Raw genomic sequence first — 20,865 nt, 5'->3', positions numbered from 1 at the left:
GGGCGGGAAAATAAATAAAAATACATAAAAAGTAAATATTTCCACCATGGGAGCCGTCTGTGGGAATATTCCACATCCCCGATAATTGTGGTACATTTAATACGTTAACATCCTGTGCCGCATTACCTCAAACATACATTGAGGTCTGGAGGGAGTGTGTGTGGAACTTTACAGTCAATCAGCGGCATTTTTCAACCGGAGGGGAAGAAATTGTGGGGTGTCAACCACTTAAACCAGGAAAATACAGTGTGCTCTTCAAGGGAAAACCTGAAATGATTTTGAAGCGTATGTATGTAACGATACTCAAAGATATGGAATAATGTGGAACGATATAGAATTATCCTGAGTAATATAGAATGATGTGGAATGGTAATGATGGAAAATGTAGAATAATATGAAATGATATGGAATCATATTCAAAGATATGGATAGACGTGGAATGATATGGAATCTTACATGTAAAATGTCACAAATTAATATAATATTTGCCATCTAGTTGTGAAGCATTGTACATTCACAGAATTGAGCAAATTATTTTGTCACTTGTTGCTAGGCAGATTTCTCACAGCAAAACACACTAAATACAGGCATGTTCTAGCCACTGCCACAAGGCTGTTTGAATGGTAGACAAGGAATAGAGTTGCAAAATGTCAAAAACAGCGTCAAAATGATTATGAGGAAACATGTATAACATAGTACACACACTTTTTTGTAACATAATCGTTACAGCTGTGGTTTTTGTTAAAGTGTTCTTTAAATAAATTTGAATTAAGTTCTGCATGAAATATCAAATTTAAATTTAAAAAAACAATAACACTGCAATTTAAGGCTTTTCACGCACATTTCATGAATACACACTATTTAGTGTGCCAGGAGTCATTTTCAAAACAGAGCTGTATTCTGTACTTCCAATTTGATACAAATTTAATTTAATTAATTAATGATTAATTTTCATTAATAAAAAAGATTTTGCAAAAAAATACATACATAAGTGTTTAAGAAACAAATACAACTGGACTGTTTTAAGCCACTGTAATCTTCATTTAACATTTAATTGAGTGATTCTTTCATGTACCACTAGAGGGGGCTACTGCTAGTGGTACAAAAAAAAATGGGTATCACTAGTGGTACTTGCACCACACCTTGCGAGATTCACTGGCCCAAAAATCTGAAAACACGGGACGGTTTCGTGTAAATACGGTACATTTCAGATCAAGATGTAACACGCGTTTTAGCACCTTTTGTGTTGTTGTCACATGGTTGCTGGCGTGATATCTGCGAGCTGTCATCACCTTTTTAGACGGCGAGAGTGCAGCGAGCCAACGACGACCGCAGGCCGTTGCCGTCGGAAGAGCGTTTAAGCCACCTAATGCCATGTTTGTTTTGCTACGCGCTCTCGACCCTCTCACGCCACCATTGGTGCGTTGGCCGCCAGGCTCCTCCCCTCTCCCTTGTCCTCCATTCACTTTCCCTTTCCCCCTCAATCGCGATTTTCTTTTTCCCCATTGGTCTCATTTCCTCCTCCTTCTTCTGCTTCTTCTTCTCCTCTTCCCACAGGGGGCCGTGTGCATTCCTGCCAGGAGGGGCAGAGGTGTCTGCGACCAGGACCAGGCCTTCTGCTCTCGCCCACTCCCTGGGAAAACGGGTGCCCCCTCCTCCCCTGGCAAAGAGGGATCCCGGCACTATGAGAGCGCTGCCAGCCGAGACTTAGCATGATTTGTTTTTCTAACGCAGCAGTGTCTCTTCATTTGCGCAAAGGGGAAAGAAGTGAGCATAGAACTCCTGCAGAAGATCCAGAGGGGTCTGCTAACATCAGAACAGGAGCAAGCATAGCGGGGTTGGGTGTGTGTGTGTGGGGGGGGGGGGGGGGCTGTTAAAGAGGTAGAGGAAGGTGGGGAATGTAGGCCGAAATGAGCTTGGAATATGATCCACGGGCTGGAAACAGTCAACGTTTCTTGACCTGGCGTGCGTGTGAGATAACATGGAAGCCTTCTCTCACACACACACAAAATTCCACTAATCACTCACAAAGCATTGGCAACCTTTAAGGAGCTTTCTCCCCCATTTTGCCCCCCCCCCCTCCCCGGTGTTTTTGTAGCATACTTCCTGGCGTATAGCGCTCGACACCAGGCACAGGGGCGGCTGCTCGGTCGGCGCATTGATCTTTCATCGCGCCGTACATTTAAAAGCATGAGAGGAGGAGAGGCAGCCCCTCTTTTTTTTCTTTTTTTTTTTTATGGCGGCCCGTTGGAGCCTGCCTCGGATTGTTCCCCGTTTCCTCAGATTGTTTTTTCACTGAGTCAGGCCGCCGCGTCGGGCCGCTCTGAAAAGGTAAGGTGGAGTTTATGCAGACGCTCGGGGCGGCACGTAACAACCGGGACACTCACACAATGGTCACAAGCGTGCTTGTTCCTTGGATATCAGACATGTGTGAGACTCAGCATGGCGGCCAATCTGCGTTGAATTCACAATATGGATTTCATACATAGTAGTCATTTGAATTGTTCTGCAATTCGGTCTGACACCAGCCGCCTGCCTAAATATAATTTAGATTTGATGCAGAGTCATCATTTATTACCAGTTTGCTTTTGTCGCTGGATATTTTATATTTAAAACCGAGCAGTTAAATAATTGATGCATAATTGTTGGAGCACCAGTCAATATTGCTTTTCTCAAAATATACCCTATATTCAATACAGAGTTGCCATTTAAATGATCTGCAATTCAGTTGTGCACCACTCCATGTTGTTTGTGTACCCAGATATTTTACATTTAATACAGAGCAGTCATTGAATTGATCCGCAATTTGTTGGGCACAAATTCAAGTTCTTCCCCACCGATATCTTAGATTTAATACAGAGAAATCATATTGTTAATTCATAATTTGGTTGGTCATCAGTCCCACCAGATCGAGCCATCTGCATCATTTTTTTTATCCAGCAAGTATTTTGCATTTAATACAGAGCTGGTGGGGGTTTCAATGGTTTATATGAGTCACAGCCCAACAGATTCAACCAGATATTTTTTCACAGATATATATTTATATTTAGTTACAAAATATTGATGTAATTGTTGTTGTTGCTGTCTTTCTATCTTTAGCAGTCATTTCAATTATTTAGTAATTTTTTGGGTGATTTTATAAATTTTATACAGTGACCCGCTGCATCGAGCAGTTTGCACATTTTCCCCATTTTGTATTTTTATTTTATAATGAATGTAGTGTACAGTACCCATTTAAAAGCTTTGTATTCAGCAGAATTTTGTTCCGCTGTGATATGAAAGGTCTGGAAAGGTACTCCACAGTATATACATGTAATTTTTTTTCTCTCCCTGAAATATAGCCGATTTTAGTAGTATTGTATTGGACTAGCTCTGTATTAGCGGTACCCCAAAGCCCAATCAGTCAATTAATACAGAGTAGCCAATTTTCTTTGTTTTTGATTTACGTAATATATTTAAAACAGAGTATGGGTTTGATTTTTTTCGATATCTTAATTTTTGCTCACAATTAATTTTGCATTTAAGTCAATATATATCATCAACTCTACTAACTACTAATATTCCGATCCCTATGGTGATGTTTTTGGATTTAGCTCCTTTGGTGCTACAGGACACGTGACTGTCAATTTTTTAAGGCAGTTAAGATTGAGCTTCATGGCTTCTGGGCCATCAACAAAGTTGCAAACGAATTCACAAATTATGGTTAAGTAGCGCCTCATCATTTTTAATTGCAAAAACACTGCTGAAATTGTGACCATTCTAGTGACTTTGGGTTAACGCATGACACCGAAATGACAACAAACATCTATCCAGTTCGTCCGAGCTTACTTTGACAGTGTGGGATCGATTAAAGTCAAGGAGAGTTGTCATAAAAATTTGCATGTTTGACTTGTGAGGAGAAAAAGGAAATCCGTGCTTCCTTTCCCCCAATGGCAAACAGCTGCTGCGCAACTCCTTTGAAGTGCACTTGATCACATGACTTCATCGCATCCCCAACTATTAATCAAAACCGTTTCGGATTAGCGAGAGGGGAGCAGAAGAAGGAGGGCTCTTAACGCAAATCAAATTGCACTTAATCGGCTCAAATTACCTTCATCAATTTGCATGAAAGTCTCGGCGGTGGTCAACGACGTCCAATCATTCGGTCCACTAGCAAGCGCGTGGGCGCGGCCCCCCTCGGATCCCGACGGGATTCCATTGATCCCACGTCCAGCAGCGGTAGGAGGAGACTGCGCGCGGGCCCTGAACTTGGTCATCTCGCTGGCGCGATATCGGGTTGCTCCGCCGGGATCTGCTCGGACGGGGAGAGGGAAACAGGCCTGGGATCAGCGGATCAATTTCCACTGGGCCTTGAATATTTCGTTTCAGGGAGTCTTCGGGAGGCACACATGGACCGAATGCACCAGCCTGGTCACACTTGACATATTCATGCAGCTAATAGTGCACAGTCACCACGAGAGTACACTCTTTAAACTGCTGGGTCAACAAAACCCAATTTGATTTTGATCCAACAAGGAGAAAAAAACTACCCATGCCGATATGTTAAAGCTACCAAGAAATGAGTTACTACACTCTAAATTGGGTCAAAAATAACCCAACTTGGGTCAAATGGACCAATCCACTACTTGGGTTAATTTGACCTGATTGTCCAGGTTGTTTGGCAAAAAACAACCCCCACAATTTGGTCGTTTGGTATAAAAAAAAAAAATAATTGGCATTTGTACAAAACAACCCCCGAAATTTGAGAGAGTTGGGTCAAACCGACCCAGGCAGTGGATCTGTCCATTTTTGACTTAAATTAGGTTATTTTTGACCCAGCAGTTTTAAGAGTGCAGGTTATCTTTATATATGTGGTTAAAAATAAAACTTATACCATCTTCCACCCATTCTGCTCGGTCAAAATAATTAAACTAACTTTGGGTAAAAGTAACCCAATCTGCTCAAAGTCCACAGTTACCCAGTGAGCGGTTTAGGAAAACAAAGTTTTTTGTTTTTTGTTTTTTTTTTAAGTGTTTCGAACTAGCAAATAACTAATTTGTAAAACATTAAAACCCTGTTGTTGTTGGGCTGCGTGTGACGTGGGCGAGCCTGGACTCTGGACATAAGCTGTGGCCAAGAGTTGCTTGTGAAAAAAAGTACTTAATAAAACACGATATAGGAGGGCTGCCAATGATGAACCATGAAATAGCGGGGGAATGCCGTTGAGCTAAATTTAGGCTCACTATTTGGCAAGCAATTGGTCATTCTCTGCAGAATAGGGGATAGCATTCTCACATATATTACTAATAATGATTTTAAAACAACAAGGAAGTTCAAGCTACCGTCTCACCATTATAGAGGTTAAAGGTGTGGGCTCAATATTTGGCAAGCAGCAGGTCACTCTCACTGCTCCAATAGAGCACGTCGGCATTATTTGAGCTGCAAATGCTTGTTATTAAATGTTACTTGAAAGGTGGATGATGTTGTTCTGAAGCAGTAAGTGAAGACAAACGGGATTAAATGTCTTTTCATAATAACTCTGAAATCGATTAGGATGGACAAAATAAGAGATTGTGGCCTTTGTTTTGGGACACGCACACACACACACACTATCGAGGTTAAGGAATCAAGACTGGATCATGTTTCCCGTCTCGCGTACATGAAGTGGATATGTCTAATTAATGTGCTCTATCATACTAAATATGCATTTCATAAGTCACGTGGAAATCATGTGATGTCCAGGCTGCAATTGGGCGATAATGAATACAGCCGACGACGCCACTTCACTCCGGCAGAGAGACAGGATGTTTCAGCAGTGAAACCAGAGCCGCTCGCCATCTTGTATTTGTTTATTAAGGATGCGCTTGTACTGCCTTATACTCCCAGGATGCTTGTAACTGAGAGATCAGTGCATGTGGGGCCATCGGGGCGGGCTATGAGCGGTGAATTATTTATCGGGGGGGGGGGGGGGGGGGGGGGGAACAAAAACTAAAAGAATCATTGACGGACAACAGAAGTCACAGCGTAGCACACTGATGATGTGTTTTAAAAGTGATTTAAGCAATACTTTGTTGGTGGACTAACATTGAAAATAGTATTAAATTGTAGTTATAAATTTCTTGAATTCTCCTGATTTTAGTAACTGATTGCACAAAATGCGGAGCAAAATGTTGAATTAAGGAATTTTGGAGGGTTAAAGATCTGATCAGAAGATCTGCAAGGACGTGCAAAAAGGGGGGGCCGGGTTCCACGGCCACTCCCCACCCCCTGTAGATGGAAAAATTTCAATGTGCCGCAAAATGTCTTTTGCCTTGCAATAAAAAAAAACACATAATTTAAAAAAATATATAAAATTAAATAATAATAATTATCTTTGTGAAACAAATCCTATGCAACTAAGTCCTATGTCCACCATTATTATGATTTCTAAACCATGTCAGTGTCACACTTCTCTGCTGAGGCACAGAAATTTATCCGATCTTCATTGGCGTAAGTGTGAAAAGATTACAACTTAAGTACGTGTTATTTATTGATATTCTGTAAACAGTACACAAGTATATGCAGTATATATATAAAAAAAAATTAAAAAAGCTATTTAAATAGATATTTGCGCCATCTTGTGATCAGATTGGTGATTGAGGATTTCTTTTTTTTTAACAAATATGATTAAAAGACCTGCAGAAGTACTTGAGAATTATTGTGTTGATACCATGTAAACAGAACACAAGTACATGCAGTAAATAAAAATGTTATTGAAAAAGACATTAGCGTCATTTTATGATCGGACCGATGTTCGGTGACCTTTTTTTTTTTAAATTTGTTAAACAGGCCAAACATGCTTGAATATACTTTAGCTGATACGTACAGTGCACAGTTACTGTATTTAGGTAGTTAGGTATTTAAATAGATATTTGCATCTTTCCTTGATCGGGTTGGTGACTTTTTTCTTTTCTTTTGACAAATAAGATTAAAACATGCAAAATACTTGAGAATGATTCTGTTGATACCATGTAAAGAGTGCACAAGTACTACATGCAGTAAATTAAAAAAAAGTTATTTATAATAGGTTTGGTGATCGTTGATTGTTTTTTCGCTGATCTGTGATCGTTCCAAAAATCCTGATCGTGTCAACTAGACTAAATGTTGTCTTCTTTTTTTTATTTTTTATAATATGATCAGCGTCAGCATGTTTATGCCCACCGACAGAGAAATTGGAGCTCCCAGAGGAAAACAGTATGACCTCTGACCAGCAGAATTCACTTCCCATCAATATTTCTCCATGGCCAGATTTAAATCACAAATGATTTGTTCAAATATCAAATAAATCCCATCTGGTTGCTTTCCTCTCCTTGCTTTGTTGTGAAGTTTGTTTTTTTTGAGGGGGGGGTTTCCCGGCCGAGTGAAGCAGCCAAGGAAAAGCGAGAGTGGGCTGCCTTTTGTCATTCAGCGGGCCGAGCCCTTTTTGGAAATCACCGTTCTCCTTTCTCTATTCCCTCATGGCTCCACAAGAAGGGAGCTTTCCTCGTAGAATCCCAAATGATGCCCCCCCCCTCCCCCACTCTCTCCTAAACATACACGTCAATGATTGTCACTCCATGACTGAACGCGGCAGATGATTCTGATTCAACTTCCAAAATATTTACGACAACAGGATGTGTCTATAACTGTTAAATCAATATGACCTTATTTTTTATTTTTACAAGACAATAATAAAATCAAAGAAATCTGGAGATAATTTACAGCTGGAGACGTTGCATATCGGTGTTTAAGCTAAAAGCTCCTCCATTAACAGTTTGTGCTCGCTCAGCAAATAATCAATCAGGCCAGTGTTGCTGTGTAAAGCGAGAGTTACTGAAAGCAAACTTGGAGCTACCTCCTGTCATACGCACGATAGATTATGATACGGATTTAACGCAGATCTTGTTCCGATAGAATCGCCCCCCTTTTGTCCAGTGACTCGGGTGACCGGGCTTTTTTACGTCCGCACCGGTACCGACGGGTCAGATCGCGCAAAGACAAAAAGCAGGAGGGAAAAGGTTGTGCAAAAGTTGGAGTCAAGCGAGCGGCGTAAAATCCCAGCAATTCGCCGAGCATCTGCAACGCTGACAGCCTGATGATTTGCAGGCCCCGCGTTCAAACAAGCGCCATGAGAAGACTTTATTTTGCACAAATCATAGCAGAGAGGGATTTGCAACAAGACGGGGATTTTTTTTATTTTTAGTTTTTTTAACAGCTTCACTACCAGACGCAAGACACGCCCTTTACACTCTTGTGTGTGCATGTATACACGTGTGTGTCAGAGCGTTTTAACAATTAATACAGAGCAGTATTACTGTTGTGAAATTAACCAGATGTCAGTATTTTTGTACACTATTTTTTATTGTTATTTAATACAGAGCCAACAGTTTCTTAAATCAATGGGAGAAGGAGTTGTTTTTTAACATTTTATATCTAATACAGAGCGCAATTGACTTGTGAAATAAATGAGCAAGGTATGACATTTTTCCCCCCAATATTTTATAAGTAATACAGAGCAGTGATATGGTTGTAAAATGTAAATGAATTATCAACTGAATTGTAGAACAGACGACATTATCGGTAATATTGCATATTTCATGCAGAGCATTGCTTAAATTGTAAAATTAATAGGCGCAAGGTATGATGTGTTTCTATTATTTTATATTTGATACAGAGCAGCGATTTGGATGTCAACCCTCATCATTGTACAATGAATAGGAGCAAAGCAAATGCAGAGGACTGAGTCAAATGTAAACTGAATAGGAGCAACAACTTTTAGAATTGATATATATGGATGTAAACTAATAAGGAAAGATGCTGGTTCTCTTCTTTCTAATGTTTATATTTATTACAGAAAGCTATCTTATCTATTCTTTTTTTTTTACAGAGCAGTGATTCACTTGTGTAATTAGTGGGCAGTGCCCCCGCCAGATGGCCCTTATTCAAAAAAATAATAATTATATTTAATACAGAGCATTATTTTGGGGGTGAAAATATTGGAAGCGGTGTCTAAACAGTATTGGATTTACATTTAATATTTCATTTCAACAAGAGATGACATTTTGACAATTGGGGGATTGCCCAATCAGAAGACCGCTCCACTAATTCTGCCTAGCAACAAGTGGTCCCAGATGATAACGTCTCTTGATGAAAGCCCTGCTTTGCTGTAAATTACAATTAATATCAACTGAAAGGGTTCATATTGAACAATGCGATATCTGTGTAAAATCTGAATTGTTCATTAAATCCGAAAATAATAATACATAAAATTAAACGATCTCTTAACGGTGCATTCCCAATAAGAAAGTGTACTGTAATTTGGACGAACGCCACAAATCAAGTAAGCAGTCAGCGTAGATAAACAAACAAGATTAAAAGATGTAAAGACGACTGTAAGAAGTGGCTTGAGCCTCCTGAAAGAACGTCTCAACGCTCGTAAAAAGACATGTGACATGACCGGGAAGTGTCCCCTGGACGTGCGCGCGTGCACGTCCGGTTGGCGGTAAGGAGAAGAAAGAGGGTAAGAGCGAGGACGAGGGGGGCTCGTGCATCGGACTTGCACTTTTTTTTTTCTCCTTCTTTTTGCCCTGAGCGCCTCAGTTTGTGCGCCAGGCGCCGAGCAGAGTAATCTGTTTACAGTGTGTGCGTTGATGGTCATTTTTTATGATGTTGTTTAATCCACAGTGGAGGGAGCGAAGAGGGAGCAAAGAGTGAGGGAGGGGGGGGGAAGTGGATGGTGGGGGAGCATGAGAGGGGGGTGAAGGGGGGGGGGCCTAAGCAGAGGCCCCAGACAAGCTGGCTCCACTGGGTCATCTCTGCAGCCTATAGGCTTGTTCTCTGGCAGCAGAGAGGCAGGTGTAAATCTCTTCCTGCCATCTTTGCCTCATATTGCTGTCTTTGCAACACTCACCTCCTGGTATATTATATCATATATATAATATACATATATATATATATGTATATGTATACAAACATATATATATATAATATACATAACCCCCCCAACGATATGCCATTATTCGAGTTTTAAAGCAGTTTTAAAAGTTTTTAGTAGGCAGTATGTGCTAGGATTTGTAGCTTTTATTTTTTTAAGCACGCAAATTATGACGGAAGAGTGGGCGGGGGGTTCTTAATGAGCCCAAGCAAAGTTGATCCACGGGCCTATCACGCATAGGTCGTGCAACACCTCGGATCACGCAAAGGGTGTGACGCAAAAAAAAAAGTATTGCAAAGTAGGTTTGTGCCACTCTTGATTAGGGCGCGCTGCCAAAGGATGCTTGCAGACATGAGATAATGAGGTCCGGTGATAACGCGGGGCTCCTTTAAGGTTTTCCCATGAATGGAGACTGTCGCCAGTCCACACAGGCGCACTGTGTATCGCCGGCTCGCTACTCACTTCTCATTTGGCGCGCACAAAAGCTGATCGGCGCCCAAATCCCAGCTAACAAACCCCACGTCGTATAATGTCCAGCCCCCCGACTAATTAACTGGAATCCCACCTTATTCTTTTTAAATACAGTGAGCAATTAAAGCGCGATGTGGGCCAGGAGAGGTCTCCGGGGCCACGCTCGGTCGCCAGGAGCATTTGTGAAGGTCTGCAGCTTCTCTATAGGCCATGGATCTTATTAGGTGGCTGACCCCGGGCCGGTGAAAGGTCCTCTCACTAACTAAGATGTTTCCTAATCGGATTTTAATTGGTTGGTTAGGGCTTGTGTCCTGGTCTGTGTGGCGGCAGGCAGCATGGTGGAGCCCACATGAGCGCCGCCAGACATGACACTTGGGAGCTCACAATTTTGGGAGGGGGCTGGGAGGCTACGTTCAACACAGTGCATGGGGAGCTAAAAGCCTCAAGAGCAGTGGTTCTCAAAGTTTTTACACTTAGCACCACCTCAGAAAAATATAAATATATAGTAAGCATAAGTGTTCATCAAAGACAAGGCAGAGGTTTTACTACGTGAAAAGTAAAAGTAGTGCACTAGATTAAAAATAAGCCTCAAGAGGATGTAGCGTATTTGTCGGACTTTAAATCACTTTCTTCCATAGTTTTGGCCGGTCCTGCAACTTATGCTCTAGGGCTGTTTGTATAATAATTTTAAAATAGATTTCAGACTGGTACACAAAATCCCCGTTCCCTAATCGTCCTGATGGCAGCAAACGAGTGCCAGTTGGATTCAAAACTTCCACAAAGTTTGTCTTTTTAGTTTAAAATGGCTTCCCTTAACTAGAATCTAAAGTCACATTGTGGACAAATTTGGTGCAGTAAACATTGCGATACATTAGTTGTCATGACTACTACTTTGGCCACGCTCCTTTGACACAACATGTTGCTTGTGTCCAAATTCACAAGGCTGGATCCTCGTTAATCCAAACGTGTCGGCTGCATGACGTCACTCATGGCGCGACACAACAGCACGCACGGATTTACATATGAATGGATTGTCATACTTCTTGTTGGTAGCACATTGACCTACAATCCATTCATGTGTAAATCTGTCATAAATCCTTGCATGCTGTCGAGTCGCGCTGGGGGTGACGTCATGCAGCCGACAAATTCGGCCTTTGGAGGACCCAGCCTTGTGAATTTAGACAACAGCAATGTCTCTGTCTCAAGATGGCCGCCCTGTAATGACATTACGGTACTTCTCATTGGCTCGCAGCGCGCACGGCCAGACGGATTGACAGTCTCCCTAGGAATTCCCACCTCTGCCATTCAGTAATCAAATGGGCAAAATGCATGCATTATTATACAGTCACTGTATTCAGCAGTTGAATAACCAAACACAAAATAAACAATTTTCATTCACGACACATCTTTAAAGTATACTTGAGCCGAAACCAGTAACTAGCATGACATCACACACACGAGCCTATTATTCAATAAACACTTGACATGGACATTCTAACAGATTAAACTCACCTTTTAGCATCTACACTCAATGAGAAACGTGTGGGAATCCAAGCCATCTGTAACCGTGAAGTTTTATGACACGAATGAAGGCTAAATGCCTCCACAGATGCAAAGGTATACACAGCAACTTCACCCGCGTTTGGCAAGGGACTCAAGATGCATTCAAATACCGCTCACAATGTAGGAAATCTCAAAACGAGACAGAAAACTCTATCAATGAATCAAACATCAACAAAAAGTAATAGTTTAACAATTTGCCATCTACACGATTAGGGAACGGGGATTTTGGATGCCAGTCTGAGCTCTACTCTTCTTGGTTTATTTTTAAATAAAGTTCCACCAAAAATGTGACTAGATCCGTACCTCTAGTAGTACTTGTACCACACTTTAGGAATCAAGGGTTCTCTTAGAGCAGTTGTGTCCAAACTCGGTCCTCGAAAACCAGAGTCCTGCAGGTTTTGGATGTTTCTCTTCTTCAACACGCCTGAAACTCATCAGCTAGCGCTGCATAAGCCTGATAGCGATCCTTAAAACAGGTGTGTTGGAGCAGGTAAACATCCAAAACATGCATGACTTCTTTATTTTTTTGTTTTAACCACTTGTCCACAATTTAACCTCAAACCATGCTTCTATTATTTTTGGTAGAATGTATATATATATATATATATATATATTTGGCTCATAATGGCAAAGTCTACATGACATGGGAGTCAATACTTGTTGCTTCCACTTAAGTATACTTGACTGATATTGATAGAAAAGTCTATTTGTATTACTCGTGTGCTTTTAATGGAGGTTTGCAGATGAACTGGTTGATTAGAACACAAATTGGCAACGAAGAACATGTATTTGACATATGACCCGACAAAGTGTCATATACCATCCATCCATCCATCCATCATCTACCGCTTATCCGGGGTCGGGTCGCGGTGTCATATACAACATCTGAAATATAGCTGAATGAGAAAGAAATGAAATTAATCTTCAGAACACACATGCCACCATTTTAAGTGCCTCTGATTAACTACAAATTAACTTCTGATGTTGTAGTAGGCTATGACTGAACTTTTTTTGTTTGTTTGTTTTAGTTTTTTGTCAGAAGCCTGAAGGTTAAGCGCTATGGACTATATGCTACGGGGGAGGCGGGACTTCCGACTTCCGGGTTTTCACCCATCAACTTTGCTTCCGTTTCAGGTTTGCGACACGTGGGCCGCGTCCCAGTACTTGCGCTTCCGCCTTTGTTCCCCACGGTTGCGCGTTCCCGTCGACGGGTGCGAGGCTGCGAGTGTGTAGTGTCTGTCTCAGATAGCCGAGACGCCCTCCCACCGATGAGCGGGAGCGCGCAGTTGGGGGGCGCAGGGGTGGGGGTGCGAGGTTGGAACGCGGCCAGCAGTGGCCGGAAACGGCGCTGATGTGTAAAACCCGGAAGTCCGTGGCATTTACCCCATAACACTGCCATTTTGAACTATTCATAAATCCCTCCAGTTCCATCTGACGGGAAAAAAATCCCCAAATCATGATGGTGCCACCACCATGCTTGGCTTTAGGTTCGGTGTTCTTTTTGTGACGAGTGTTTTGGTGTTTGCGCTGTTTTTCTTCCAATTTGACAAGGCGGCAGGAATTATGAACAGTTCAAAGTCACAGTCAGCGTTACCAGAACAGCTGAAATTTATTTCGGGTTAATCAGAGGCACTTTAAACGGTAACAGGTGTGCGCTGACTCCTATTTAGTTTGATTTGATTGGTTCTTTCTGCACACTTGACCAACCACATTCTTTCTGTTTGTATTCCCTTACCATCTCCAAAAGTGTTTTTTTTTTCGTTTTTTGTTTTTTGTTTTTTGTTTTTTTCTCCCCCAATTGAGTCATACTGGTTATTGGTCACATTAATGGTGGGATTTTTTTTTTTTATGACTTATCTTGGTGTTACAAAAACATGACATTTGAGGGGTGTGTAGACTTTTTATATCCACTGTAAAATACATGCATTTATTAATTGTTCATGTTAACTTCACCAATAGAATGCAGTTTTACTTTTTCTAGTTTTACCGGACAGTGGTTAAAAACTATTTACATGTTTCTTAAAACTTTGCCTGCACAGTCAAATAATCATTTTTAGGGATGTTCAATACTACTTTTTTCAGACCGATACCAGTACCAGTACTGTCTTCCAATAGTACTTTTGATTTGATTTAATAGCTTGTTTTTAATAACTTCAAATAAGGCCTGGCATTGACACAATATTTTTGATTTCGTATTCACCCATCCCTAATCATTATGTATTGTTTGTAATGGAAACTATTGTTTTGAATTCAGGACAACCAGTTATGCTGTTCAAATTTTGAGATTCCACAGTATTTTTACAAGAAAAAAAAAAGTAAGGCACTTCCATCTGAATAAGTATTCAAATAATACACTGCAGTGATTTTGGCATAAAATGAAATTGCGATTATTACCTCTGAGCTAACTCAATCAAATGAACTTTTTTTTTCTTAGCGAAGTAGTGCTGAGGAGACTCAAAGGGAGCCATGAAGGCGAGCATGACCACAAATGACCATCAATTCATCACCCAACGCTTTGATGGGAAAACTTAATGCAGCAGCTGCTCACTGGCCGCCGACGCTCCTGAATCACATAAGCAACACACACACACACACACACACACACACACACAAAAAAAAAACGAAAATGAAAGGCGCCCAGGTTCAGCTTACGTCCAAACACGCTCCCCTCCTCATTACCCCCCGAAAATGTCTTTATGCAAAACATCTGTGGGGAATTCAATAAATGAGGGCACGGCTCTTAACCGCATCCGACTTATTTTGATTTTCATGTGGCTTTCGTGTATTGTCTAGCTCAGTAAATACGGCCCGGCGTCGTATTTCAAATGTCACAAGTCTCCTGACGGGACATGCAATTTGAACATGAAAAAGCAGTAAAGCCAAACACAGCTAGTAAAACCAAAGGGGGTAGGTGGGTGACTCTGAAACTGACTCATATTTAACTCATAAGAGATCTAAAGGAAGGACATTTAAACGCATGTCGGGTGCATATAGCCGAGTGCATCTGGGGATCTGGTATTATTCCCCCCCCCCACCCCTAAATTTAATAGACTATTAGAATAAAGGTTCTAAAGGTTAACAACGTGCTTTGTCAGTGCATAACCAAATGAACCTGTTGACGCACGGTGGCCACAAAGTGCACAACTTGGTTCCCACCATGAGTGTGTTTCCATTAAAAGTGAGATTCGACTTCAGGCGAACAAAATACCAAAAGCGGCCAGCAGTTACAGTACTTTAGTTTGGGAAACTCATGTTAGGGCCCTAATGTGTCTCTGTGCCTTATTTTAGCCACACTCAAAAATTCAGGAAAACTGAAATGATTTTAAAAAAAAATCAGTAAAAAAATGGGGTCTGTCTTTTCATTCATTTTCTACAATTATATTTAAATATATACGATATATTTAGAATAAAGTGTCTGAGTTCACTTTACAGGGTCTTTAATTGGTCTTACTACAAATAGTGTATAACAAAAAATATATGTAAAGATGCAAAAAAAAAAAAATCAAGTTAGCGATCCCAGTGATGTGTAGTGACGGGCAGAACAATTAAATACTTTTCCACTAGATGACAATTACACAGTGCGGCCACATTTTACACTGAGAAAGTACATTTGTGAATCAATTGAGATCAAGCATCGAACTTTTTCGGAGATTTTTGTTTGGTGGTTTGCTTTGAGAGTTAACAAATGTAGATTTAGAAAAATAAAAGTTGGCAAAGATTGTTTTACAATAAAGTTGCGCAATATTTGTTATATTAACTTGGTCGCTTTAAAGAAAAAAGTTAATTAAAATCAGTGACGGGCGAGTGCCTATCGATACCAGGTATCAGTATCGGGCTGATACCTGGCTTTATTTAAAGGCATCAGTTGCAACAGCCCTCTACTGGCCGTTCTACGATCAACAAGTACAAATTCTAAATTAGATGAATAGAATAATGGCATTAATTTCATGCAATTTCAAGGAAAAATGCTACAGTGGAATATATAGGTTTTCTATCAAATTATTTGTAAAAAAAATTTGTATCAAAAGTACTAGCGGTATTGGTACTTGGTATCAGTCTCAGTGATTATTCAAGAACTGAGTAATCGTACTAGCATCAGTCTGGGAAAAAAAGCGCCAGTTAAAACTTATTTATGTATTCATATTTTAATTAATTTGGTTAATTGATGCCCTGTACACACAATAAAACAAAAGTAGTAAAATAAACAAACGTATGCTTCTGCATTATTTTTCATGTCATCTAGGAGTTGGTCAATTCAATTCATTATAAGACTTTAAAATGCGAATGGGCTGCTTTGTGCACAAACAAGCAAAAGATATGAAGCCACTGGTCTGAGGAGTGTGTAGAGAAAGGGGTCATGGGTGGTGGTGTGTGTGTGTGTGGGGTGGGGGTGGGGGTGGGGGGGCAGTAGTGGTGCATTCATGGCGGCAGAGGCATGCGGGAGATTCAATTGACCGCACTCAACTTTGCCGCCGCTTGAGTTCGCCGCCGCCGCGAACACTTCAAAAATTGTTGTTCTCGCTACTGACAAAACCGTGAATTCACCCAGAAACTGGAGGTCAAGTTTCAACAGAAGCAGGGAGGGAGGGAGGGGGGTTGGGGGGGGGGGGGGGGGGGGGTTCGAATGAGGAGGGAAAAGTAGCATGAGGCAACTTATGGAAACATGTGAGTGGCACGGAAATAAGCTCTTTTGTCTTAAAAAATAAAAACAATACGAATATACACGAGAATGTATTACCTGACTGTAGCCAAGGCAGTACGTGGAAATGAAGGATTTTACTCCAGTCGCCACATAGTACACCACATACACGATGTGTAACATACAGCATGACCTACAAAGTTGAATGACCTTCTGGTCGTCAGATAGAATTTGACCCTAACCTCAGAGGTGAGAATATGCCAAAAATCAATCCTGCGCACGCGTTCTTGCTTTTTCACGTGGGGTATATACATAAAGCTGCATGATTAACCAAACTTGAATCGTGGTCACAATTGAATTAACCTCATCATGCATATCTGCATATCTAATCAAACGCTTTCTCAAATAGTAGTCAGCCAACCACCAGCCGGTCAATGCATGATTAATGCTTCATTATACTACCTAAATAAGTGAGCGCACCCGACTTGGATCATGGTGAGAAAGTACAGCAAAAATTGGAGATGAGATGCCTCAAACAGGGTCAACAAAGAGATTAGAATATTGATCAAAAATATATATATATATATATTTTTTTTAATAAAAATTAAAAAAAAATAAAGAGCAATGATGATGACATTTCCAAATGAACAATACTGAGCTCTTTAAAAAAATATATAAAAAATAAATAAAGAAGAAAAATAAATAAAAAAATAAAAGAATATTGATCAAAAATATATATATATATATATTTTTTTTTTTAAATAAAAATTTAAAAAAAATAAAGAGCAATGATGATGACATTTCCGAATGAACAATACTGAGCTCTTTAAAAAAATATATAAAAAATAAATAAAGAAGAAAAATAAATAAATAAATAAAAGAATATTGATCAAAAATAACCCTACGTATACATTATTCTAACGCTTTCGAGACTTCGCTTGGTCGATTATTTTTGCCTCGTGTCACTGGCCAAAATTTGAGTGAGATACGCCGCGTCGCGATTGAAGCGAAGAAACAAAAGAAGCGACTAACGTGCTGAAAATGCCCTCACATGCGGCCACAGTCATCAAGCAAGTTTATTCATATTGCAAAATGGCAAGATACTAATTGCATCTTACCCTCACACACTGAATCAAATCATAATCCCGCTGACCTTGAATCATATTGCACACCCCTAATGTAAACATACGCCTAATAAATCAGTGCGTTCATTTAAAGTTCCTTTAACGCCACTAATTTTAACTAAATTTTATGAATTATTATGACAAGATGCATTCATATTTCTATTAGTTTAACTTTTTTTCCCCACAACAAAAGTATGAAACTTATTTGACTGCACAATTAGAAGAGTTATACAATTTGTGATTAATCGTGAGTTAACTATTGAAGTCCTGTGATTAATTACGATTAAAATATTGACACCCCTAATATAGTTCATCCTAAAAGTTAGAATACTTAATATCTTTGAGTAGTAGACGTGAGCGGGGACTTATAAACGGATTCTGAGTCATGTTTTCTTGCGGTCACCAACAATCAGAATAAAACTGCTGTTGACCATTTTGGAAAGGATCCGTTTTATTCATGTTTTTAGTCATAAATATATGGACGGCAGCAACAAATTTCAAGTTTGGTCAAGTTTGCCAAGAAAGTTCCAAGTCCGAGCGGACACATTCAAATTGCACTACTAGCTCCCTGCGCACTGCGATTTCCTTTCAAGATTTACGATGGCGTCTAATCCGTTTCCCCCAAACTGTCATTTGCAGTAGCAAAACATGCGATTTTTGTGTCGGGACGAGACACTTCCATCCGTGCCATCAGAGGAAATTAGCGCTGGTTTTGCTTTTTGGCCTTTCAGACTGCATGGCACTTGCCTTTCCGCTTATGGTTTTCCATTTCAAAGCTCCTCTGTCTCCATGTAAATACCAAAACACAGTAATCCAATCTGACCCCATTGCAAATTTTCCAGAAACTATCGGGGGGTAGCCGGCTTGACATGAGCCACGCACTTATCCCACTTAACCCCCCGAGTGAGCGAAGCCACACCAACCTCTTAGCCCCAAAGACGGTGGAGGAATGCGGCGCTTTATACCGCTATCCTCTTAAAAGAGGATCGAGAGGATGGACTGGCGACTTCAAGGAAGCGGGAAGCGGAGGAGGCCAGACTGAAGTGGTCGCCGCCGCCGCCGCCGCCACGCAGCGTCGGCGGGGGCTTTGGCGAACGTCACGAGGGCACCACCTCCCCGGACTCTAAATCCAAACCAAATCATCCCCCCGCGCAGAGGCTTCTCGTGCCGTGTATTTATACCGCGCTAACTCGACGACAAATAACCCCAGGATTTTTCCCCCTCTGCTCCTGATTTGCTATTGTTTGCCTTTTAGCATGCAAAACTGGTTTCAGTAAGCCTCGCGCTAGGAAAGGTTGAGGAGTGGTGGTGGTGGTGGTGGTGGTGGGGTGAAGATGCTTATCTCCCGGTGGCACGTAAAGGCCTAAGGACTTTTGACACATGGTCCACATCTGAGGCATTTGCAGTCGCGATCACGCCGCCCGGAGCTGACGGCTGTTTATGGGGCCGAGCAGACAAATCCCTCACATTAGGCTCCGGAGGTGATGCATGCCACTGGACTGGTTTGCTGCGAACAAGGCGGCCGTTCAGTCCTGGTGCGCTATTGTGGTGCAACAGGTGATAATGAGCAGGGCTGTGCATAAGAGCCATGAAGGAAGCTCGCAACAGGGCTGCAGGCCACACAATAACATGCACTTGCGTAGACAGTCCAGAGGCTGTTTACGCAAGAATTTTTACAGCTAAAGATGCTAACTCGCAATATGTTGTTAACTAGGGATGCACGACTTTGGAAAAATTATCTACGTGCAATATTTTTTCATGATAAGGAATATATATATATATGCACTCTAAAAATTGTTGGGTCAAAAAATAACCCAAACTGGGTGAAAATGGGAGCAACCCAACGTTCTGGGTTATTAATTTAAATACAAATTTGGGGAAAATGAATAATCCACAACCCAGTTTGGGGGTTTTGTGTGCACTTAAAACAGTAAACCAATTTGGGTAAAAAATGGATGATCCACTACTGGGGTTATGGGTTGTTATGTACAATACAACAACCCCCCCCCCCCCAATAAATTGGCCAAATACACCCAGTTTTGACCCAAGTAGTAAATTTGACAAGTTTTCTGGATGATCTGTTTAACCCAACTCTTTTTTTTATTGTCATTGCGTGTTTTTTATTAAATTTAATTCATTAATTATTAAATAAAAAATTGGGTTGGTCTACTTTTTACTCAATTTGGGTTATTTGTGTGGACTGATATTATACAAAATATATACAGAAGAAAAAAAAAGACTTCAATCTTGTAATATTACAACTTTGCAACTCCAAGCAGTACTACTTTATTTTTGAAATAGTGTTATGCCATTCTTGTCATATTCCATTTTTTTTAACACCAGGACATCATTCTTGTTATATCACATTTTAATTCTCGTAATCTTGCGACTTTATTACCGTAACAATCCAACTACTCTACATTCTTATATGCCACAACTTCATTCTTGCAAATATTTTTGACTTATTCTTGTGACATTGCACCGTATTACCCGTATTACGTTACAGCTTCTTTATCATATTACCAATTCATATTTGTAACCATACACTTTGTTCTTTTAACATTACGACTTCAATCTAGTAACATTTCGATTTCCTTTCTCGTAATATTTTAACTTGGACACTTTATGCTATAGTAATATTTTATGTAGATAATTCTGTGGCTAATATTTTTTTCCTAATTTTTTTCACAATCTAATGAAATAAAAGCTTTTATTCCTGATTACCACTAAAATAGTCGTAAACGTGATTTGATTCTGATGTATCAACACTGTATCATGAGAGAATGATAATTTTGCTATTTTTTTATTATAAGACATCTAAGAGAGTGTATAACATCTCCCCAAGAGTCTAGTGACGGTCTATACAGCAAAAACAACAATTATGGACCACAACACTTTTGCCTACAACAATTAATCAGCAAAGTGTACTTACTACACCATCAAACACGACTATTACAACATTTCCCGCTGCAGCAGAAAGCTTTTTACTAAAAGGTCATTGCCGTACAAACAAACCCTTAGGCCACCACTTGCTTTTTTTTTTTCTTTTTTTTTGCCTTGATTTCCCTTTTCAACGCAGGCAGCTTGACATTGTACAACTTTAAATAGTTTAAATACACAAAAGTGGTTTCCCAACA

The 20,865-nt window shown here is 40.4% G+C and overlaps 1 protein-coding gene across 7 annotated transcripts in view; it reads right to left on the bottom strand.

Annotated features, from left to right (window-relative positions):
- LOC147161694 (uncharacterized) overlaps nucleotides 1-20,865 on the bottom strand; it is an 86,411-nt gene that overhangs the window by 61,145 nt on the left and 4,401 nt on the right. For 5 of the 7 annotated variants that reach the window (XM_086095990.1, XM_086095984.1, XM_086095986.1 and 2 more), the window contains exons 1-2: nucleotides 11,915-12,061; nucleotides 4,091-4,291 (exon numbers count right to left, since the gene is read on the bottom strand). In XM_086095990.1, coding sequence (XP_085952116.1) covers nucleotides 4,091-4,291; nucleotides 11,915-11,924 — 211 coding nt within the window. In that variant the 5' untranslated portion in view covers nucleotides 11,925-12,061. Of the gene's footprint in view, nucleotides 1-1,185; nucleotides 1,661-4,090; nucleotides 4,292-11,914; nucleotides 12,062-20,865 lie in introns of those variants that run through there. The other 2 variants (XM_086095989.1, XM_086095985.1) reach the window with 2 other exon arrangements.

This window comes from Leptonotus elevatus, chromosome 15 (assembly GCF_054856555.1).
Source record: "Leptonotus elevatus isolate MCC_2025b chromosome 15, RoL_Lele_1.0, whole genome shotgun sequence".
Classification (NCBI taxonomy): Eukaryota; Metazoa; Chordata; class Actinopteri; order Syngnathiformes; family Syngnathidae; genus Leptonotus; species Leptonotus elevatus.
Note: the sequence above shows the minus strand (reverse complement) of the source record. Positions and strands in the feature narration are given on the sequence as shown.